Source organism: Aricia agestis, chromosome 4 (assembly GCF_905147365.1).
Source record: "Aricia agestis chromosome 4, ilAriAges1.1, whole genome shotgun sequence".
Taxonomy (NCBI): Eukaryota; Metazoa; Arthropoda; class Insecta; order Lepidoptera; family Lycaenidae; genus Aricia; species Aricia agestis.
The window spans coordinates 20,967,675-20,992,420 of NC_056409.1; the positions used below are offsets into that span (position 1 = coordinate 20,967,675).

Genomic DNA, 24,746 nt, shown 5'->3' on the forward strand with positions numbered 1-24,746 from the left:
ATTAATGTCTGAGATCTTATATTGATACCAGTGACGGATTAACCCTCAATCAAATTAAGCAATTGCCTAGAGAATCACGTTTGTGGGGGCACCAGAAGGGTAAAGATTCAAAGACCGATTCTAGATGACATACGGGTAGGGGGGCCAACATGCATGGACTGCTTAAGGCATCAGCCATCAAGTAGTCTTAATCCGTCACTGATTGATACTAAGATCTGGACAGAGCTAGCTTATCTTCTTTTACGAGCCTATCCTAATACAGGGCAAATGGCAATGGCTTTTATATGTAATTGATTGTACTATTGGTTCTTGGTGTAAATTCATGTTGAACACTAATAAAACACAATTTTCCCAATGTCTTGCACTTTTTCCATAAATTTTAACAAATTACACCACCAGTTTCGAAACAAATCTTGAAGTACACCTGATGATAATTTATTTCAAAGCCGGTCGTGTAATTTGTTAAAATTTATAATAATTTCTTAATAAAGTGGAAATAGTGCAAGGAAAAATTGTGTTTTATTAGTGTGCAATGGCTTTTCCCCTAGGGTTTTTCGCTCCTCGCGCTCTAAAATTGCTTGCTTACCGGGAGCATTCACTTGTTGTAACATTATAGATTTGACTTAGAGCATTCCATATCCATAGCAAGTTCACTTCACTGTCACGTAGCATTGATGTTACAAGTTGTATCAAGATATTACACATTGTATAATTACAAGGTGCGCATTGCAATGCTCGGTTCTCCTCCCTCACTGATGTAATGCTCGACTCTGTAACGTTACATAACAAGCGAATGCTCCCGGTGAGGGAGCTCCCTTAACAGTTAACACAATCGCAGTCTGATTTTACTTGGCAGATATGTTAGTATTATGATATTTTGAGCGCCATTCACATTTTGTTATATTTTCAGTAATAGCGTTAGAACCTACAGCCATAATCTATTGCCAAAAATACTTTTAGGGGAAAGATGTTTATTCTAAATTAGAGTCTATTGAGTCTAGAAGATGTTTCTTCTAAAACTAGAGTCTATTGAGTCTAGATTACGAAATGTATTAGGTACCTATAGCTATTTCATACATTTACTACACATCAGTAATTTGCCTGCGAATAAGCGATCAAAGTCCGTCATTTGTAAAACTCCTAAAGGGAATAGAATATCCTCTACATTAGTAATATAATATAATACAGTCTGCCACCGTCGAAAACAGTTATACATACTAATAATATAAATGCGAAAGTGAGTCTGTGTAGGTATCTATCTGTCTGTTCCCTCCTCACACACCCAAACAGCTAAACCGATTTTGCTTAAATTTGGTATGGATAATGGAGCTACATTGAGTCCCGGGAAAGGACGTATACGATACTATTTATCCACAAAAAGTGTATATCTACTGTTCCCACGCTATTTTTTGAGTTACGAGCGTCATTTACATAGTTTAATATATTTAGCACACATAAGAAATTATTCCAAATGAGCGCATCAAAGTCCGTTGTTAGTAAAAGCCATAAACGGAATATCCCCTATAGATTAGTCATACTGCCACAGGCCACTGTCATCTGATCTATATTTCCGATGATTTTTCTACCACATTTGAGTCACATAAGGGTTCATTCAATAGGTACCGTTAAACAATTTAGGTTACAAAAATATTAAGTTGACATCAACCGCGTGTGCCACCGGTTTACTCATTTCTGAGTCATCTTGAAAGGGATTATTATACCTGCCTTTAGATATTATTTCTAAAGAATCAGGAGACAAATTAGGAAATGAGTCACCTGATAGAAAGCAACTACCGTAGCCCATGGACACGCGCAACATCAGAAGAGCTGCAGGTGCGTTGCCGGCCTTTTAAGAGGGTATCTCTCTTCTTGAACGTTTGCAGGTCGTATAGGTCCGGAAATACTGCTGGTGACAGTTCGTTCCAGAGTTTTACAGTGCGCGGCAGAAAGTTACGCGAGAAACGCACGGTGGAAGACTGCCACTCATCAAGGTGATGAGGATCGTAAATTTTTCGCGTGGGACGATGGCGAAAAGTTGCAGGTGGTATGATTCCGAACAATTCCTCAGAGCACTCGCCGTGATACAACCGATAGAGGATGCAGAGTGAAGCTACATCTCGGCGTAATTTCAAGGGGACCAAGCTGTTTGAAACACTATTGCAGTCAACAATTCGAGTGGCCCTTCGTTGGATACGATCCAGAGGGAGCAGTTGGTACTAGGCAACATTGTATTATAGTTTAGATTCAAAAAAATAAGAAGACTAGGTACTTTCTATGGCTTTTCAAAAGTCTCGTCTTAGAGTCAATATGTGGCACTTGCTAGGATCATTCATATTTCCTTGTGAGCTATAGGAAATTCTGGTACTTAAATTAATTAGAATGCAAAATGTGTCAGATGACGCACACCTTCCTTTGAAACTTGCGGTTTGTAATTCAATTAGCACTATGTAGGTGTTGAACCTTATAAATATGTAATAGAATAATTACTAAGTAGATACATAAATATCCTAGTGCTTTTAATTACATATTAATTATTATCTATACTTTATTATTATAAAGCGGAAGAGTTTGTTTGTCTGAACGCGCTAATCTCAGGAACTACTGGTCCGATTTAAAAAATTCTTGCAGTGCTAGATAGCTAATTTATCGAGGAAGGTTTTAGGTTATATTTTATTACGCTAAGACTAACCAGAGCGAAGAAACAGAGGAAAATGTGGAAAGAACGGGGGAAATTATTTGAAAGGGCTTATCTCACGAACTACTAGAGCAATTTTTCTGTTATTTGCCACAAATAAGAAGTAGACCACATGCAGGATCATAGGCTATTTTTTGTGAACTAATTTGTATGTAAAATATTTAATTTACGCGAGCGAAGCCGCGCTGAACGTCTAGTAATAATATATTTTATGCTCACATTCTGTATAAACAAAATCTGTGATTTTCCTTAAGTACAAAAAAATCAGCCAAGTGCGAGTCGGACTCGCGCACGAAGGGTTTCGTACCGTTATAGAGCAAAAGTAAGGCACAAATTGTGTTTTTTGTATGGGAGCCCCCCTCATTTTTTTATTTTATTTTAATATTATTATAAATTATTTAAGTACACTTATAATAAAGGAAATCGAGCAAAAAAGGCCAAAAAAATCACGTTTCTTGTATGGAAACCTCCCTGTGAAAATTTCAGAAGTCTAGCTATAGCGGTTTTTTGAGACACAGCCTGTTGACAGACAGACGGACAGACAGACAACGAAGTCTTAGTAATAGGGTCCCGTCTCGTCAAAGGGTAACTTTGGGTATGGAACCCTAAAAAATACTACAATTCATATTTTAAAGAGACATTTCAAACATTTTCATTGCCCTGAATTTCGTGTGTCGCAGAAGAACCATAAACCGGGATAAAAACTTATATCCTATCTCCATTCCCGGGACTCAAGGTATCTCGGCTAGGCAGGCTAAAATCGGTTTTAGCCTGAAGAGATAACATATACATAATATGCAGACACACTTTTCCATTCTAGATATAAGTAGGTACAGAGAGTTTTTTCTAAAAAGGTACGAAGTCTCATAAAGGAAAGAACTCGACATCAACTACCTATTTTGAAATTCCATCGGTACATCTTCGGTAGGTATGTGTTCCAATGTTAGGACAGAGGTCAAGGCTGATAATAACGTCAACATCTTTTATTAAAAACAATATCAGTTGTAGGTACACCTTTTCCAAGCACCAAGCATTTACCTAATTAATTCTGCGGGTGCCAGTGCCCATAATGATTATGTCAGCGAGTCTGGATGTCCAAAAGGCATTTCCGCCAGTCGCACTGTTAGGTACCCTACGATCAATAGCGGCGCGAGGAGCTGGGGCGACGCTGGACGACCACCCAGGGCGCCGGATAAAAACGGGCGACGTAGGACAACAAACCTTAACCAAAACACTACCAGCACCCTGGGCGCCGAAGAAATCTCGCCCAGGGCGCTGGTAGTGCTAAAACCGACACTGCCTATGATCAGGGTAAACCTCGTCGCTTAGTGGGTAGTTCTTCGGGAATTCATGCCATAACCTAGTTAGTTAATTTTAAAAAAATATTTTTGAAGACCTATCCATAGATATCGCACACGCATAGGTTAGATGACAATTTTTTTTTGTTTCAGTTGTAGGTAGTTACCTAAAATTTTTAATATTTTTTCTATTTTTGTATCAAAATCCTAATGCGGTTCACAGGTCTGACAACATCTAATTTCCAAGTTTCTATTATAGTTTTGGAGAAAAGTGGCTGTGACATACGGACGGACAGACAGACAGACACACAGATAGACAGACATGACGGATCTATTAGGGTTCCGTTTTTTGCCATTTGGCTACGGAACCCTAAAAACGTGGTGGTAGGCACTATAGGCTCCGTTTATAATTTTCGTTTAATGAACTCGCAGAATAATATACACCTACCTACAATATAACAATATGTTCCTGGTTATGTTTACTATCGAATAATTCATACCCATGTTTATTCCTAGTTGCCTTGATTTAAGAAAAACATTTAAACAATATGACATACTTACCTAATCGCTACAAATAATAATTATGTACCTACTATAATTCGTAGCATACAGCTCGCTAGGTACACTTTATCAAGTTGGTTTTGATGAAGGGTTTTCCTTCACATACGTAATTAAGATCTTTGCATGGTGTTTCCCTCACAAACATTATGTAAACAATTGGCGTATTTATTTTGTGTTTTCCTTCATCTATTAGTAATATTATATCTGTTAAAATTCCCTAACAACATAGGAAATTAGGTCATTAAACAAGTTACAAGACTGCTGACACTTCACGGACCAATGGACGACTCATCATTTATTTAACTTTGACCACGGTCTGCGAAACAAATAATAGCACAAGTACAGCAATTTCATGGCCATATCAACTTCACCGTCGATACCCTGAGCGCGGAGTGAGACGTGCTGCACGAACATTTATTATTCGCAAGGCGCGTAGGCATACCTAGTTCAAAATCAAAATACGTGCCCAGCTCTCGCTCGCTTTTAAACCCTACCCTGTTAAATATTGATAGCTGAAATTATATGGATGATAAAGGTGAAAATAAACATAAGTAGGTAGGCGGGGCGGCATTTTTCAGTTTTTGCCCCGCCTAAAAAAATTGAAGATCCGGGGCTGACGTATACTTGCACCCGTATTCTTGGTCAATACTTAAAAAGCGCCTCGACCTCAAGGAACGTTTCAGGCTCTGTGATTGGTTGGCTGTCAAAATTTGGACCAATCACAGAGGCGAACCGTGCCTTGAGGCCGAGGCGCTCCTTAAGTACTGACTAAAAATACGGGCCTAACCCTGTTACCTATAGGCTATAAATTATAACAGCTATTTTTATAATCTGATATTATAAACTTGCAGTTTTTCATGCTGATGTATGCTAAAATATTATGCTTCTTGAGAAAGTTATTGGAACGAAATCAAAAAACTTTTGGTAAGTAATTTTTATAGCATAAAAATAATAATCATCCCATTAAAATATATAGCAAAATCGTCTCGAAGGATCAAATCAATATGACTACCACGTTTTTATATGATACTAGGTATGTTTAATAATAATTATGTTATAATATTACGAGCTTTAGCCCGCGGCTTCGCTCCCGTTAAGCAGTATTATTGCATACAAACTTTCATCCCCTATTTTAACCCCTTGGAGGTAGAATTTATTAAAATCCTTTCTTAGCGGATGCCTACGTCATATCATCTACTTGGATGCCAAAGGGGTTTGGGTAATATTGGCGTCATTTTCAAATTACGCGGCCTCTCACCAAACCGGCATATTATGAAAGAACATATCAAGGGGAGTAAACTTTATTATGGGGGACATATAGCTAAACTATACCGGAGCCGAGATATTAGGCATTTTGAGTTCGTATTTTCAACTAAAAGTAAATACTCAGGAAAATAAAAAAACGGCATTATTTATTAGCTTAAAGCCTTCCTCGACATATGGGCCATCCAACACAAAAATATTTATTCAAATCGAATAAGCAGTTCCTGAGATTAACACTTTCAAACACCCAAACACTTCAGCTTCATATTATTAGTATACAGGGTATAACAAAACTAAGTGATAATACGTTATGGTGTGTACTGTGTACCTATGAGTCTCGTGTATAGAGTTTAGTGTAAAAGTAGTAGCGCTGAAAGAGAACATTTTTTTCACGTTTGTACGGGGAAACTCTTTACGCCAGGGCGCTTGTCTATGCAAATCACAAAAAAAAACGTATTTCAGCGCTGCTTCTTTCACAGTGAACTCTATACAAGGGACACATAATATTATATAGTCTTACTTGTTAACGCCAAGTATTTCAATGCTAGGGGAGATGGTTAAAGATGAGCCCTCAAAACGAGGATATAATATACGATCATTGGTGACTTTTTAGAGGTGAACGCGCAGACTTGTGTCTTGGCGGGGTTGAATTGGACCAAGTTACGTCTACCCCATTCAGAGACCTTCTCCAATGAATTCTCCACCTTAGACACAAGTTCGTTTCGACTCTCAATGACATTTAGCCGAGAAATATTGGGGGAGCCGGTATATACAGCATCACCTGTACTATCATCCGCATAGCAATGAATGCCGTTGGTTTGTAACATATTGTCATTGATATGCAGTATGAATAGGGTAGGCGATAGCACACAGCCCTGAGGGACACCAGCACCAACAGACTGAGTTTCCGAGCATTCGCCGTCAGCTACGCCTTCTTGCTTCTGTCTGCTAAGAAACTCGTGACCCACTTGCATAATTTCTCGGGCAGCCCGTATGATGGAAGCTTTGATAGCAGCGCTTTATGCCAAAAAAGGCCTTCGCAATTTCCAAACTAACAGCCAATGCCTCTCCCTTCGACTCAATTGCCTGAGCTCAACGATGAGTTAGGTACGCCAAGAGATCACCAGCCGAGCGACCCATAGGGAGATCGCAGACGGCACACTTTTTATGTGATCGAGTCTGCGGCGCACATACAGTCGGCATGGCGCGGCCATGCAGACTGTATGTGCGCCGTAGACTCCCTTACGGAACCCGTACTGTTTGTAGAAAGTCCCTTCAATAGCTTTGGCCAGAGACCAGAATGCAAGGATTCCCGAAGGGAGGCGCTCGAGTATCTTGCCAATTGACGTGCTGTTTCTTTGCCCGATCAGTGATCTCTCTCTTGAGGGACCTAGAGGCCAGGTTGTACTCCATTTTATATGTGCTTGTATTTAAATCCCGAGCAGACACTGCATTGGCCCAGGATTGGTAAGCCTTCTGCTTCCAGCGAGAAGCTTTTTTCGAGGATGAACCAAACCAGGGACGAAATCTGCCGCCAGTTGGCACTACAGAGGACGGAATGAAAAGTTCCATCCCTTGCTGTTGCAAGGGACAACACTGCCAACTCTGTTGCCAATGTGGTGTTCCACATTGGCAACAGAGTTGGCAGTGTTGTCCGGATCAGCCGGCGAGAAGCACACGTGCCCCCAAGGGTGCAAAAAACGACCGCTTTACCGAAAAGATTAAAAGTTAGATTGAAAATTCTGCCGAAAGGTGGCGTCCGGCGTCATAACTTATACTGCACTAAGGCCAAAATTCGCTAAATAGTGGAAATAATCGACATTATATTATGGGAACAATACCCTAGAGTCATTTTACCTACAACACATTAATACACAAGAACAAACAAGAAAAAAAATGACGCCACAGGTCCATACAAAGTTACTCAATGCGCTTTCAGCCCGATCGGTCCAGTGGTTTGGGCTGTACGTTGATAGATCACCATGTCAGTCAGTTTGAGTTTTTTATATATAATATAATAATATATAATATATTATGTAATAATATGATAAATGCTACACTGATGAAAATGCTTAATTATAAACTGTCCGGAAAAACAACCGAAAAAACCAAAGCTTTTATTCCTTGTATACAAAATTATATAAAGTAAAAAATATGTTTTTATGGTTGTCTGGAAGAGACCGCCTAAAGCGGTAAGACCTGGCTTTGCGCTCTTCCTAAAAATTGTTTCTCTTTCGCATTTTGTATTTTTTTTATGTGCAATTATAGTTCATTATTAAAGTATTAAAAAGTATTCTTATTCTTATTATTATTATTATTAATAATATGTAAATGTCTAAAATGCCAGCTGTTTTCGACTGTCATGTTCAACTGACAGATGACAATTGACATGGACTTTTCAAAATATTCCGAAAAATTTTGACGATGATCTCACGATTTACTATTTATTCGCATGTAGTTGCTCCACCCGAATAATATTTAATTATTTAGTTTTAAGATAAGTATTAAGTGGTAGGGCAGCGTCGTCAAGATGCAGCAATCTCCGTTTGAAAATATCTTCAGTATAATCGGTGGGATAACCGAAGGCAACGAAAAGCCAATGAAACATGGATTTTACAATGCGTTTGCGTTATTCGTTCTTGCTATTTGCTGTGCTGCTGTGTATGTGCTATTTCTAATCCTGGAGCCTTTCTTCAAACCTCTGTTTTGGGCCTTACTCGTGGGATCGCTGCTCCACCCATTTAAGTATAGACTATCAAGAAAGATCAAAACATGGTTTGAGAATTTGGATAAAAGCGATAGTTCCATGGTAGTCGCGTTGATGGTCACACCCTTCAGTGTCATAAACTATGCCTCTGACACTGTCGGGAACCAGTTCAGAAAGCACTATAAGGTAAGTGCTCCAAGTAAATTAGAAGTATTTGTCAGTAGGCAGTAGCTTTTCCAAACTGATACATTGAAAAAGCTACTGCTACTACTGGCTACTGACACTCAAAGAAAGCCAAACCAATAATTATTGTGTAAGCCTGGGGTAAATACCTATTCTAATAATTAGGCAGACAAATTATTTTCTACAGACTAAATGCAATGTTATGTATTTCAGACCATAATAGCCATAATGTCGGCAGTATTCATCCTGCCCTGGTTGTACAATGCCATACCGAGGAGTTTGTGCTGCATTTTCTGGCAGCTGAGCAGCTTTATTGGTTTCTCTACAACACTTTTGATCAATGTTTGCAGTTCTTACATTGTAAGTACTCCAACTTCGCAGTTTAAAAAGTGGATGTAATTTAAATGTTATTATTTAATGACATAATCTCATTATGCATTAATGTCCTTTTACTTAAAAGAACCTTGATTTTCAGACATTGACCATAGCCATAGCATATATCATCAGTGTTTACACTCTCTGGTCTCCGAGCAACTCAGGTTTTTTCCGCCTCACCTCCCATGTTCTCTGGCTTGTTATTGCCAGTTTTCTGTCCAACATAGCTGGGTCCTACCGAGTGTACATGTTTGTGCTGCTACAGTCGACTGCGGTGACAGGATTTACACTGGAAGTGTTACATGTCCACAAACAGTTACAGCTACAAGGTAATATTGTTGTTACAATTTTGTTGCCACAATACATAATTTTGTGTGTAAAACCCAGAGATGACAGTGTCATATGTTAATTAAAGATTCACTTAATAAAGGCATAGAAATATATCAAAGAAATAATTATACCAACATAGTTATTTTACCTTATATGGTGTAGGTGTTTAGCTAGTGATAATAACATAAGATAATGAGGTGATTTATATAATTTGATGGTATTATTAAACATGATATCCTTTAAATTACAGATCCAGAAGCATCTATCATTACAGCATTGCATGATGTTCTGACATGCACTAATAGCAGCATTAAAAAACTAGAAGATGAAAAGATTGATGAAAAGCCAGAAGATACTATACCAGAAGTGGACAGCGAGAAAGAATCTACTCCAGATATCGACACCCCTACCACACCAGAGGGAGATTTGATGGGCAAAAGAGGAAGCTGGGCTGCAGGGAACGATGAGAATCCAATACGTAATGTCCGACAGGCCAAAATGCTCTTCAAGACTAGAACTATGTCAGCGCTACCATTGGGCAAGATGAAAACAAAGAATGATAGCCGCTTACTCTCCTACAGACAGCAATCACTAGACGATAACTATATTCGCAATAACTTTACCGATGATGAAACGGCTCTCTATTTCAAATTATTATTTTCCGCCTGCTTTTGTATGCTGGTCTGGAAACATATTTGGTTGTTGCCTGTGATGTTATTTTTCTTAGCCATTCATATATTGAAGAATCTGTTAAATTTCTTTGGAGTTTGGCTATTCTTTGAAAAACATTTGAATAATGTGGTGTCTAAAGTTAGGAAGTGGTGGGATGAAAGGTAATAATAATATTTCTCTATTAAATTTCATAAAAGTAAAATCACGAAAAAAGGCATTGAAAAAAAACCTTAGTGGTACACTGATTTATGCGTCTTTTATTTTCTAAGTTTAAAAAGTGTTTTTTTTTAATAGTGAATAAGTTGCTGTGTCATGTGTGCAATAAAGTGCAATATCTTTTTTCAGGCAATCGGCATTATTGCCGGCACAGATCCGCGGTGTCGGTCGTATGATGTCGATCTGCAATAGAAGCGTCAAGGACATGGCGTACGAGTCGGTGGACACGGTGTCCACTTGTATCGTCATTGTCGGCCTCATACTGTTCCTCACCGTGGCCATTGTCTTCATTTGTATACAGGTACATAGAAATGTTATGCCGTACTCGCGAGTTTCGAAAGACTTGAAAAGGACGCATTCTTGATTTTCTACAATTAATATACATTTCTTATTATTCTCGGAGACCACTCTGAGTATAATGGCCAAACTGACATACAAGACAACGTAATGGAAGTAACCGCTAGAGAAAGGAAGTAATGAAAACTCTTTTTTTGTGAATGCACTTTATACGATTTGCAAAAATATGTAGTGAAGAGATATTTTCAGATTGCACAAACATCTTAAAGAATGTGAGTGACTTTTTTTAATAATGACGGAACTGAGATTACTCTCATGGCTCTACCCTACCCCCCAAAAAGGAGAAGTAGGAATGTGTTTTAATGATTCAATGACTTTCAGATATACTCTGAAGCTATAGTGGTTGTCCAACTCAGTGGCAGCCTACTGAACAGTACATTCGTACAGAACAGTGAACTACATGCATACTTGCCCGAAGGCTGGGAAGAGAAGCTAGATTCTCTCATTGACAACGCTTACACGTACGGCAGGGAAGGAATCTCAACAGGTGTGAGTATTATTTTATGTTGTTGGTTTTTAAATTTTAAAGTTTTGTTGCAAAAATATTTTCAGTATATTATTTTACAGTCTAAATAATATTATGGTCCACGCATAACCTTAAAATCGCTCGGCTAATCTAATTGCACATTAGCACATCTGTACAAAAGCTAAAGCAAAAGCATCTGTACTATCAGAGAAGTTGATACCTAGGCGGATGGCGGACCTAAGTAATTTGGTCGCGTTAAGTCAAACTCATCCGACCAATCACAGCTAACCTTGAATTGACATAAGCCGACCAAACAACGTAGGTCTGTCAACTGCAGGTAGGAATCAATTTCCTCAGGTATACAAAAGCTATCAATTTACCTTCTATTAATCCCGAGCAATCTTAAAGTTGTAAGAGGTCTATATTAGTACTTCAATCTTGAAAAATCAGCCGTAAAGCCTTTTACCATGCAAAAGCTTATAAAAAAGTATAAAATATAGGATTTTAGAGTATTTTTTCTAGTTGTTCTCTTTATAACATTCATATTTATTGTAATGTATTGTTTTACACTTCATGCTGCTGTATAATATCCAGATTATGAGATATGTAAGTGTAGTTATAGATGTTGTAAAGCTTTTTATGTCATGTGTCATGTATTTTTAATTACTATTCTCTTTTTATTATTCTTGATCTAAACTAATTGCAATTTATTCTTCCATCGGTGCCTACATTACTTGTAAAATATTAATTAAATAGCTGAGAACTATAACAGGTCTAATTTTCCTCTTATAATAATATGTAGGTATGTAATATTATGTAGTTATATGTTATATCTTGAAAATTAAACAGTCATGAAAGAATATTGTTGTGAAATGTAACAATGTAATCTTATTAAATAAATACATATCATTGTACTTAATTACCCATAACAAATAATTGACATAAAACATATCATGTTGATAACAAAAGAAAATATTGATGTTCTCCATAAAGGTGAAGAGTATACTCCGCGAGGGTGACCCTGAGAAGATAGCGAAGGTGGAACAGCAGGTGCTGGAGATATGGGACAGGGTGTACCAGAGCTGGGTGTCCGGACACTTCGCCGCTACCACCGGGCCGCAGGTCGACGGGACCGCCGTGCAGGACTCGTGGGACAACTTCGTCAGTGACGTCACGGCTATGCCAGGTTAGTGGTGTCATGATGGCTCGATGATTGACAAGGATGGTACTATGAGAGAAGTCGATTCATAGCGTCGAAACACACTAGGCCGAAGTTACGCCGGCGTAAATTCCGCCGCGTTTCAAACGCATACAAAATACGGACGGAACGCGAGGGATGACACACTATTCCGTCGCGTTCCGTCCGTATTTTGTATGCGTTTGACATTTGCGGCGGAGTTTACGCCGGCGTAACTTCGGCCTAGTGTGGTACTTGGATGAAATTGAGCGCGTAAAATGATATAGTGACATTTAACAATATGGGGGCGCTAGTTCTGATTTTGGATTCTTGCCAAATGAGCCTTGTCCGGCTGTATGTTGGCCGCTTGATAGCGTTTAGTTTAAAGCGCCATCCATTGGTGAAGATGTATAAATCTTAGATACTTAGCACTTTTACAGCAAAGGAGCGTTTTTAACACCCCATACAATGTATATGGTTGCAGAATAAGAGACTGTTCTTTTGTGTTTGCGTTTGACAGCAAAACAAAAGAATTTGTACTTTTAATATTATATTTTTTTCTTGATTTACAATATTAATATTCATCCTGTCTACAAATAATAAAAACTAAGGAAAAGTAACTCTGTCAAAAAACATGCTCCACAATACTTGTCAAAAAAGTGTACCTTAGGTACACATTTCAATACATTTGCAATATTTAGGTGACCATGAGCGGTACTAGGCTGACGTTACATGACAGATCAAAAGGAACCTAAACGGTAATACTCGTAGTATGGGAGTTACGATTCCTTAGTTTTTATTATTCGTAGCATCCTGTATATTGTATTTATGTAATCGATTTACTCTACAGAATCACCAACACTTTGGTCCACAATGTTAAAACAAGTGTATGAAAGTATTTTCTCTTCGAGTAAGTTTGTTGACGTTTAAATTTTGACAGTTTTCTTGTTTTACTCTTATGAGATGGTTTCCAGAACGCAACAATTTGTAAATCATTGTATAAAACATATCATGGCATCATTTGTTTCACACACTATTTCACCCAAAGTAAAATTAGTAGCATTTTTAAGCTTTCTGACATTTTCACTCGTCTTTTCAGCGTTTATGATTTATAGGTTATGTATAACCTTAAAACCTTAGCCCCCTTTTCAGTATTTTTTGGTTTGACGTGTTTATTTTGTTTCGAGTAGTTTTAACATAGAAATAACTTAATTTTTTCTATCTTTAACTTTGTCATTATAGTCGTCCTGTTACTTAGCCACCTAAAGAGGCGGAGTCTCCGCTCTCAGTCTTCACCACTGCACTGGTCTTTCGCAGCACTAAATAAAGGCTAAGTAAGAATACTTAGCGTTTGTTTAGTTTGATCCTACGAATAATAACAACAAAGGAAACGTAAGTCCCATACTTCAACCGTTTTGAATTTGGTTCCTTTTCGTACACCAAAAAATGACAAAATATCTATATATTAATACGTGAAAGAAAAACTTTGTAACCCTTTTTACGAAAAATGGGGAAACGTAGGTGCATGAAATTTCGCACAGTTAGAGTTTATATGGTGAAGGAGTGCATCGAGCTAATATTATTTTAAAATTATGCTTTTATCATATATATTTTGAACAAATAAAACGTTACACACACTACGACACTACTACTAGGAAAAATTACAGATTATTGAGTGACAAGCCTATACATACGAATTATACTCTTTTATTTATGGTTAAAGTCTGTTGTCAACAAGTTGACAAATTGAAAATGGATTATTGTTTTTTTTATTTAATTTTAGATACTATTAGACACATAAACTTAAAATTATTATAAGTTTATGATTAGACAATGCTTAAACGGCCAGCTGAGTCCCAGAGACAAGAATTGAAAAAACCTATGATGAAATCAATATTTTTTACAAAATATAGGTAGTAATGTCGTTGCAAGTAAGGTCGAATTTCGATCATTGGGCGATCTCTAGTTATATGAAATAAAGCCGTTGACAATAATTGTCACTTCTTACATAAAATTGTGTACTGAATACATGCATAAAGTATGCATGTATGTATGTATGTATGTATTCGGGTCTCATTTTGTAACTCGTGGAACTTTTTGACACAGTTACTCCTCCTTAGTTTTTATTATTCGTAGGTTTGATCCTATAGAAAGGTGTGGTTAAGTTTGAATGGGGCTGATAAATAGTCAATGGAGCCAATACCAAATTGTATCAGGCAAAACATTGTACTTATAGCGTATCAATTTTTTAAAATATATTTAATTAAGAGGTTAATTATTGCTTATATCCGGCAGACGTCAGTAATACAATATTGCTTATACCCGGCAGACATGTTCGACTACAGCGGGCTGGTGTCGTGGGTGCGCGCGAACGTGGGCACGCTGAGCGCGCTGGCGACGGGCGTGTGGGCGCCGCTCGCCAGCAACGTGTCGCTGCTGGCGGGCTCGCTCGGCGCGGTCACGTCGCTGCTGCTCAGCGGTAGCGGCGCCATCATCAACATGTTCATCAACCTGGTACGTGTCGGGAGATTAATGGACAATGTTCTGATACATTACATCATAAATGCGACACACCAATTTTCGTACAGCTGCCTTACTCTCGACAGAATCATCAGAATCGAATCAGCTCGATCACAACAGGTTGTGCTACTTCCGACTATATATACTACTAGATGTCCCGCGCGGCTTCGCCCGCGTAAATTAGGAATTATACAGAAACCGTACATTTTCCCATAAAAATAGCTATGTATACTCCCTTCACGTGGTCTACTCTATATCCGTGCCAAATATTGCTATGAAATTGCTCTAGTAGTTCGTGACATAAACCCTTTCTAATATTTCCCCCGATTTCTCACATTTTCCTGAGTTTATTCGGACGTTAATACGTCTTAACGTGATAATATATAGCCTATAGCCTTAATCGCCTCGATAAATTAGCAATCTAACACTGAAATAAGTTTTTAAATCGGACCTGTAGTTTCTGAGATTAGCGCGTTCAAGAAAACATACTCTTCAAGTTTATAATATTAAGTATAGATTTTTTTTAATTATCGCTTGACAAACTCGAGTCTCGATCTAAAAGACTATGAAAAGTACCAATAACAGGGTCATAATAGACTCATAATCATGGGACGATGCATGGTATAATATGGTAGTGATGATGATGATGATGAATGTAATTTGCATAGTAGCATATGCTTTCCGTTCCTAAAACAACGCCGAAACTCCCAAACTTGTATTTATAAAGAATCAGGAGTTCTCTCAGCACCTTCCGAACCACGGTATACCAGGTATACCTTTGCATCTCATGTGGATGATTTACATTTTGCACTCACACGACAAAAGTTCCTTTCTGTCTTATTTTATTAGCAATAATCGGCCAAGTGCGAGGGTTGACTCGCGCACGGGCACGAAGGGTTCCGTACGATTATAGAGCAAAATTAGGCCAAAATTGTGTTTTTGTATAGGAGCCCCCCATAATTTTTTATTTTATTTTAATATTATTATTAAACACTATAGTACACTGTACACATATAACTAAGTACTTTGAGAAAACTTCAAGTACCTACCTGTTGCCATTATTGATATAGAGCAAATAAGGCCAAAAAAAATACGTTTCTTGTATGAGCCCCCCTTAAATATTGGTTTTATTTTGTTTTTAGTATTTGTTGTTATAGCGGCAACAGAGATACATAATCTGTGAAAATTTCAAATCTTTAGCTATTACCGTTCTTGAGTTACAGCCTGGAGACAGACAGACAGACGGACAGACAACGAAGTCTTAGTAACAGGGTCCCGTATTTACCCTTTGGGTACGGAACCCTAAAAACATTCATGAGCAGACGTCGCGGAAAACTACTATCTCAAACTGTCATGCCTTGCTTTCCGCTGCGGATTCAGTAATCTGACGCTGTAGAAAGCTATCGCTTGGGGTTACGAGGTGTGAAATCATTACCGTCCTCACCCAGGTGGTGTTCTTCACGACGCTGTTCTACCTGCTGGCGTCGAGCAGCGCGTTCTACAAGCCGGTGGAGGTGATCACGCGCGTGCAGCCCAACTTCGGCTCGCGGCTCGGCATCGCGCTCTCTGTTGCCATTAATCAGGTAATTTACACATGTCTTGACGTGGAAGAGCCATGCTTCGGCACGAATGGGCCGGCTCGACCGGAGAAATACCACGTCCTCACAGAAAACCGGCGTGAAAGAGCGCTTCCGCTGTGTTTCGCCGAGTGAGTGAGTTTACCGGAGGCCCAATCCCCTACCCTTTTCCTTTCCCTACCCTCCCCTATTTCCTTCCGTACCCTCCCCTATTCCCATCCCTACCCTCCCCTATTACCCCTTAAAAGGCCGGCAACGCACCTGCTGCTCTTCTGATGCTGCGAGTGTCCATGGGCGACGGAAGTTGCTTTCCATCAGGTGACCCGTTTGCTCGTTTGCCCCCTTATTTCATTTAAAAAAAAAAATCGTGGTTCTTTTCCCTCGATAGCAGTAAGTCATATTTTTATAAAATACGTCTGTAGGACGCACGGTGGCCAATTCTCATGACTCCATTGTCATTTCCATCGCAGACTCTCACTAGGACGCGAGGAAAACAACCTGCGATTGAAGCATTTTTCAAAGCACGAGAATCGGGCCTCTGATGGAGAATTACGTTTGTATCATGTGAATCAGCCTTTCCCAAAGTGGGCAATAACGCCCCCTTGTGGGTGCTGAAGGTCTAAAGTGGCGCCCCCCTTTAGACGTGTGTGGGGCCCAGAAAATAAATGGAGGCGTTGTGTATGGGGGCTTGGTGGTGATTTATTTCATCTGGATGCATTTTAAATTGAAACAATGGGGGGGCTAAAACATAATTAGTCCTCAAAGTGGGCAGTAGACAAAATAAGTTTGGTAACCCCTGATGTAAATAAATACGAATTTTATGGAATGATCCAAGAAGCTTGCGGGGTTTTCTGTTATAGTCATGTTCGAATCACAAGGCTTCAAAAATCTGAGACTCGTTAACAACTTACTGATCAAAATATTTAAAAATTACTTTATAGTTACTGCGTAAGTAAAATTTCAGGGCTTCAAACTTTTGGTATCTAAGGGAAAGCTATCTTGATGCTTTTGCTTCATTCTAAAATTGTGTAGGTGTTCCGTGCGTCGTTCAAGATGGCGCTGTTCTATGGGCTGTGGACGTGGCTGGTGCACAACTTCTTCGGGGCTAAGGTCGTCTACTTGCCTTCAGGTACGTGACTCACATTATTGTAGTAGCTGACCAAGAATAGGTTTTCTTGCTGTATAAGTTATCTCATGTTGATATGACCCACCCGCGAAGAATTACGAGCCGGCTACAAATAATAATTATTTATTTCATTCAAATTTTTTTTCTCAAAGTGGCAAAAAATGCGTATCTAAAGGCATCGTCCGTTTAATTAAGGGTCGTTAAGAGACAGCAAAGCTTCAGTAAAAGAGCCCCGTTTCTCAGTTTTAGTACGGGCTACGGAATCTACAAATAGACGATATTTATAATTAGCCAATAACATTTTGGTGATCGCTATTCGCCCGAGATATTTATAAAATATTAGTATTTTTATCGCGCAGGTCGTGGACCCTATTAATTTAGTCACACTTGGTCGATGATAAAAAATAATAAGCCGGCATTTATCTCCGTGTCTATACAGTGTATACGCGTGTATATCTGTACCGCCAGATAAAATGTACGCATGAAACATGTTACGGTGGCAATGTTAGGACGAGCTCTTGTGTTCTGTGGACTTTGTTACTTTACCTTAGCCGTGAGAATCAATTTTACCGGTTGCCAACCGCCGTGGACGTGCGATGCCACAGAAATAACGTACACCTGCTCGCTGGTCGAGAGCAATGTAAGTACCTAAACATTTTGAGGTTATAATTTTGAAAAGAGTTCCAAAAAGTTTGAAATTTTAAGATGACAATTCTCAAATCATAGTTCCATTTTCAAATATATTGTTTTCTTTTTTAGGCTTTCACAGTATACCTGAAGGATTTCTATACGGAGAATGCCGGCAGTGTTGTGGTACAAAACTGCCGGGATGTGAGAGTCGTGTTAGACTGCTCGACTCTTCAAAGGCCATCCCGACTGCAGCACTTCAAGATTAAAGACTGCGATAGGCTCGAGTTTGTGACTCTATCTGGAATCACGGTGCAGACTCCGCCCGAGTTCACCATAGAAAATGTCAGGGAAGTCGTTTCGTTTCCGAGAAACATTTTCAAATCGGCCGCTTCTAGTACGGAGCAGAAATGTATGGGTGCATCACACTTCAGGAAACTCCGAGTAGTCAACAGCAAGATAAACGTTATAAACACTAAGGCTATTTCAAATGTGACGCAAGTGGAGAGCGTGGAATTCGAAAATGTGACGATCTGTGACATCGATAGCCAGGGAATAGAAGTAGCGGCACGGTCCAATAGAACCGTCTTTACTATTACCAACAGCAAAATATTGAATCTCGATTTCATGGCAGTAGGGATACAGAGTGCCACAGTGAAACTTATTAATAATGAATTCGAAGATTTAAGATCGAACGCTGTGAACATAACAGCGGAAAATTTGCTGATACGAGGAAATAAATTCAAAGAAATCAACGCCAACTGCATAATAACTTCTGCAATAAAAACTGACGTCTCCGATAACGACATAAACCTGCTCAAAACCAACGCCCTGGCCGGGGTGAAGTGTGCGAAGAGACCCGGAAACAAGGAGATGAAATTCACGAGAAACAGAATCGCCAAAGTCGAGCCGCTGTCGCTGCATTTTGACTCCAACAGCTGCAAAACTAGCACGGTGGTGTACAGGGAGAACAGAATCGACTGCAGATGCCGCAGCATATCGTTCCTCAACTCCGACAACTATCTCAACGACATAATCCTCGACACCGCTAACAACAACACGTGCGCCCTGGACGCGTGCGCGCTGCCCGTCGACGTCGTCAAGCTGCTGATAGAGAGCGACATGTGCCACCTCGACCTCGACCCGCGCGTCGTGTGCCTGCTGTACAACGACAAGCACCCCAATGACACTAATGACGTCACGACCGACAGCGAAGTCACGGAGGTACCTACCTTCTACCTGATACGTCAAGCCAACACGCTGCACGACGGTGGAGCGATGACCGCCATAAACAAGGACGACCTGCTGCGCGACAGCCAACTCAACATCACTAACCGAACCACCGTGAAGGTCGTCTTCGACCCCTCGAGGGATTTCGTCGAAACGCTCCGAAGTACGAGCGGAACGACCAAAAGTAAAGCGCCCCCGAAAGAGGAGTATATCAACCGATGCGTCGGCAGTCAGTGCAAGAACACGGTACAGCACGATAGACAGAAGGCGCTGGAGTTCTATAAGTATGTGTACGCGCAGCTAAGGACGCCAAGAGTTGATGTAAAAACTAAGCACTGAGAGAACTTGCATTGTCAACAAAATATGATTCCTTTCTTCCATTCCATCTTTATTTATATTGACACAATATGCTTCTTGCATCGACAACGCATTTTTTTAAATATGATTGTCTTTATTTATCAAACTTCTCCGAGTTGACACTTGCATATTTTAATCTAATATTCTGTTCGAAGTAATCTCTGGGTCGTGACTCGTGACACTAGATACCGTCTATAAATATTTTTACGCCTACTTTTTTTAAGTTTTTACATTTATATTTTACTGATTAGGTTGTTATTTTTCTTGAATAAAAATTACCTTTTTTATTTTTTTTAATTATACTATTTTTAGTAGCACTATAATGATTAATGATGTATGAAATAAAGTTTTATTTTTTATAGTGCCATTACCTATTTTTAAGTTTTTAAATGACCAATAAAATAGTAAAATTGTTCCTAAAAGAATAAAAAGCCACGTCCAAAGCGCTATTCTCCAGCTCTGTATAATTAAAACGCCCTCACAAACAGCGTAGGCAATTAATGGCAAACTTAATTCTTGCCATGTGCTAACCGCAAAATTAAAGGGTAAGGCGTTTAAGGTATGCGCTTAAAACCTCTGGGTTGTTGGAACCAATATTGGGTATCCTTTACCACAATAAATTGTAATTGGTATATCTAACCTCCGTGTTCAGTTCTAGCGACACTGTGGGCGCATTTAGTATACTTTAAGAAGTTAGTAAATTTGTGAGCGCTGTATTCCCGTGCTCAGTAAAGTTGGTGGTGCTATATCCAGCCTATATTCAGTTCTAGCAGCAGTGCTCGGCGCGGCGCCGTTCCTTGGCCCGTATTTAGCGGGCCTGCCGGCGGGGCTCGACGTGTGGCTGCAGGGCCGGCCCGCCGCGGCGTGCGCGCTGCTCGTGGCTCAGGCCGCGCCCATCGCCTTCCTAGACGCGGCCGTGTACGCTGAGATTAAAGAGTAAGTGTTTGAAGACGAGATATACCCAAAGGGTGAGCCAAGATCTTTTCTTTATCGCTTCTTTATAGAATCGCCGATCAAAATGTATGGAATTGACATTAGACGAGTCGAACGTCAACGTCATATTAACGAACGGTTATGTTGATCGGCAATACTATAAAGAATCGATAGAGAAAACGTCTCGGCTAAAGGGCCAGTACAAGGTATGGCTATCGTTGTTGACACAGAGATATTATCTGCGTTTGAGATCCGAGTAGGAGGTAGTAGTTTCAGGCGAGTGCAGGATAACTTGTCATCATCGAACGTGGTGCTTCCAAGCCGCTGAGTCATCGCAATTCACTCAGATCTATTTTCCTCCCAATATATTGAGAGAGTTTGCCAGCTGTGACCATGGCAGAAGCATAATATCTATAACAACTCTCTATATACATACATGTATAACAAATATATAAGAGAGTTGTAATAGATATCAGACATCGTCTGAGCTTATATTTTTTAATCTAACTGATAGTTGTGCGTAAACTATTTCACATACTTATTAGATGATTTCTACTTTTTTCCAGCGGTGGTCACCCGTACGTGACGGGTCTGGCAATAGCCGGCGGCATATTTTACCTGGGGCCGGAGGGCGCGATCCTGGGCCCGCTGCTGCTATGCTGCCTCATGGTGGTCCTCAACATGTCATCCACCTTCCTGCGCGACACGCCCGCCGAGGAGCGCGCGGCGCTGCACTCGCGCGTCAGGTAAACAAGATGGCCACCGCCCGCCATCACATGGCTACATGGCCGCCATTACACGTCACAACTTGGTGCCGGCGTTTTGTAGTAATTATAATAATTACACACTCAAATAAATCTATTTTCGGAAGGTTTGCAATTAGGAATTATTATTACTTGAATAATAATAATTAAAGATTTCATATTTGATGATTTATAAATTATAATATAATATGGTAACCAATTAAATAAATTAGTTCTTGAATTGTTATTACAAATTACAAAATATGTTTTTACATTATTGTTAAAATGTGGGCTTTTGGTTTGATAATATTTAACCATCTTTCAAATCTTAGAAGTAGGAGCATGCATGGTTTATGTTTATTAAGTCAAATGATTAACCCAGACTGGCGCAAGTGGGTCTAATTAATGTTCGTTAACTTTTATGTTCTTGTAATTACTTAATTCTATACTTACATTATTTCCACTATATCGTAAATTCGATTAGTCATTACTCATTAAGTATTAATAATAATTACCTACCTCAGATTAAGAATTTATAATTGTTATGTTTCATTTATCGGAGACGTAAAAATCGATGGTTTTTAGTGAAGTAATTTCTACATTGTATGTCTGTTTTTCCGTCGAATTCTACGTCTTCTTAATCAGAATAGAATAGCCGATGGCGTAGTTTTCTATAAACAATTTTATTTACATAGGTCGATAGTGGAATGTTTAAAGTAAGGTGTGTATTAACTCTTTCATGATATTGCCACCACCGTGTGTCTGACATACTGCACTCGTCTGTTATTTGTTTAACAATATTGGGTTTTACACGGTTTACACTTTGCTTACAGGCTACAGCTTAATTTGTGTGCTAGAATATTCATTCAGAACTGTAAAAGCAATTGAAAAAATATAGATACATACATAATAATAATTAATATATAATATTATGTGTGCGAAAGTGATATAACATCTCCACTTTCTTTCGAACGAATGCAATTTACCCCTTGCTGATCGCTAAAAAATTACATAGTTTTTTTATATCTTTATAAATAATATAATATAGTCTACATTAAAGTACTCTGCAAGCTAACACCAGCTCTCTGCTATTCGGTAGGTATTTTCTTTAAGTCATGCTGTCTTAAAATTATTTTATTTTTTAATTAATTTATTTCATTTACGTAGAATTAAAAAGTTGTTAAAATTAATAATAAATAATGCATATTAAACATAATATTATGATTATGAAATACTTCATTTGCATATAACCGCATGAACATCATGTCAATATGAATTGTGCTTGTGAATGATTTTATTCCTTCGAATATGCATTCGTATGCATGCTAGCATGACTGAATGTTTGTATGATTCCTATAACCATAATGGCATACACTATTTTAATAATAATATAATATACGCTTTTATATATTAAAATCTTATAGAATATTGTATTTGTTTTCAGGCTCGGGGCTTACCTATGAAATGCATGCGTGGACTAACCGATAAGTATAGGAAGGGATTTTAACGGTTATTCGAGAATTAATCGACTTAGTCGATTGTTGAGAATGGCATACTTTATATGCAACGTTATGAAGATATTCTTATGAATGTGGAACGAAGATATGATATTTTTATAATAAATGTTTTGTATTGATATACCTATTCAAAGAGATTTGAACATCGAGATTGTATCGTATGTGTACTATCAGGTAGCCTAATTTATATGCAGATTGCAGACCTGCAACGATTTTTGACGCTTGACAGGTGGCGTGCATGAAAAAAACTAAAAGTGACATATTATAATACTGGTATCACTAGCAGTGCGTTCCATTTGATGTTAAAAACGATACGAATTATTATTCGTATCGTTTTTTTTTATTTCGTTCGTTTTCCAATAGGAATAAAAAAAAACGAACAATAAAATAGGAGGCACTCAGAGTGTTTTGATCGTTTTTAACATCAAATGGAACGCGGGGAAGATGGTGACATTTGCCACGAACCAAATATCCTTGCAGCGCTGTGCCTACAACAAGAATTAGATTCCCTGATAGTGTTTTATCTACAAACGTTTTGTAATATTTATGCTACGTGTTGTTACATTTTGTTATTTATTAGCTATGTCCAGACTGTGCACTTTCATCTTCAATTTTCATCATCTTCTCTCATTAAAAATTCGTTTTGGCGCATTCAATAATTGAATGCGTCAACGACCGCAACGCCAACATTGTCATTTTTGTTCAGTTGCAGTGTCTGTCAGATTATTGTAACATAAAGGTGGCCATACACGGGACAATTATTGTAACGATTTATCTCCTCGATGTTAAAAATTGAACGACAAATCGCAAACGATTTTACGTTCAAAAGATGGATTGGACGACGATCGATCGAAACGACAAATTGTCCCGTGTATGGACACCTTAATATACAACGAGAACATTTTACTATGTGGAATATGTGCGGCTTATTTGGTCATAAGAAATTCCAAAAAAGAACAAAGCGAAAGTTTTGGATACGGTCAGAGCGTATGCATCGCTGGCATGCCTCACGTGCGCTGTTGACTGTGCTATAACGCATGCCTTTGATGAACAAAAAAAGGAACAGTGTGGACGTAGCTATTGTATGATTGTATGTATCATCACAGAAATAGTTGAAGGTAGATGGGGCGTCTACGTTAATTGATCTAGTAATTTGAAGTTACTAAAATCGAATCGAAAATCGAATCAGCCCGATGTTAAAGCTTTTGTTACTTCCGACATACACATATTATATGATTTTCAGTTTTCGTGCTTTTGGAACTATGTAATTCAATCTCAACGACTTTTCCCACTCCTGACAGCTATATTAGCGCACGATCGTGCTGCGGGCTAATTTGAAACTAATCAGACTCGTAAATCAAAATCGTATCAGTTTCGGGGATACGACTGCTGTTTACATGACCAAATTACGTAGGTCCACCATTTGCTATCACGAATTTCTCTATATGAGTATTAATGACCGAAATTAAACGTTTTTTATGAAAGTTCTCTCAATATACTTACATAATGTTCTTCTATAATATATAATCTATTGGCAGTTACTAGCCACTGTATAATTTGGGAGGTTCTTCACTTTAAGCAGCGTTTAAACATCGGGCGTAATGCTGTTAAAGACAGCAGAGTGAGATTATTTATTTATTGCTTAATACTTTATAGTATATTGTGAAGGTATTAGCATCGTTTGAAATTGTTCTAAGATACAGGGCCCGTATCACGAAACCGTTTTGAGACTCAAACAATCGTACGAGAATGCCGCATCCCACTCTAGCAAACGTGAAATGACGTTGTTAGAGCAGGACGCGGCATTCTCGTCCGA

At 38.8% G+C, this 24,746-nt stretch overlaps 2 protein-coding genes across 5 annotated transcripts; both read left to right on the top strand.

The window, feature by feature from the left end:
• Window positions 1-8,222: 8,222 nt before the first annotated feature.
• LOC121726241 (transmembrane protein 245) lies at window positions 8,223-23,216 on the top strand. 4 transcript variants are annotated; one of them, XM_042113500.1, is made up of 15 exons: window positions 8,223-8,710; window positions 8,921-9,067; window positions 9,183-9,411; window positions 9,663-10,245; window positions 10,430-10,601; window positions 10,979-11,146; window positions 11,718-11,729; window positions 12,117-12,309; window positions 13,151-13,210; window positions 14,630-14,814; window positions 16,269-16,403; window positions 17,430-17,526; window positions 20,502-20,673; window positions 21,237-21,416; window positions 22,858-23,216. In XM_042113500.1, exons 1-15 carry the CDS (start codon window positions 8,348-8,350, stop codon window positions 22,874-22,876), a joined length of 2,715 nt encoding a protein of 904 aa, XP_041969434.1. In that variant the 5' UTR covers window positions 8,223-8,347; the 3' UTR covers window positions 22,877-23,216. The 4 variants fall into 4 exon arrangements, with proteins under 4 accessions (XP_041969434.1, XP_041969436.1, XP_041969435.1 ...); XM_042113502.1 differs by lacking the exon at window positions 13,151-13,210; XM_042113501.1 differs by lacking the exon at window positions 11,718-11,729.
• Window positions 17,871-19,928, top strand: LOC121726247. Its single transcript, XM_042113513.1, has 2 exons — window positions 17,871-18,163; window positions 18,283-19,928. Exons 1-2 carry the CDS (start codon window positions 18,005-18,007, stop codon window positions 19,717-19,719), a joined length of 1,596 nt encoding a protein of 531 aa, XP_041969447.1. The 5' UTR covers window positions 17,871-18,004; the 3' UTR covers window positions 19,720-19,928.
• Window positions 23,217-24,746: the final 1,530 nt, after the last annotated feature.

What these genes read in the sequence shown, in the direction of transcription:
- LOC121726247 (XM_042113513.1), top strand. Translation starts at nt 18,005, where the DNA reads ATGAAACATGTTACGGTGGCAATGTTAGGACGAGCTCTTGTGTTCTGT. An exon ending in GCTCGCTGGTCGAGAGCAAT is followed by an intron (nt 18,164 to 18,282) that starts GTAAGTACCTAA and finishes TTTCTTTTTTAG; the next exon opens with GCTTTCACAGTATACCTGAA.
- LOC121726241 (XM_042113500.1), top strand. Translation starts at nt 8,348, where the DNA reads ATGCAGCAATCTCCGTTTGAAAATATCTTCAGTATAATCGGTGGGATA. An exon ending in TGAAAGTATTTTCTCTTCGA is followed by an intron (nt 13,211 to 14,629) that starts GTAAGTTTGTTG and finishes TATACCCGGCAG; the next exon opens with ACATGTTCGACTACAGCGGG. An exon ending in GTGTACGCTGAGATTAAAGA is followed by an intron (nt 20,674 to 21,236) that starts GTAAGTGTTTGA and finishes ACTTTTTTCCAG; the next exon opens with CGGTGGTCACCCGTACGTGA.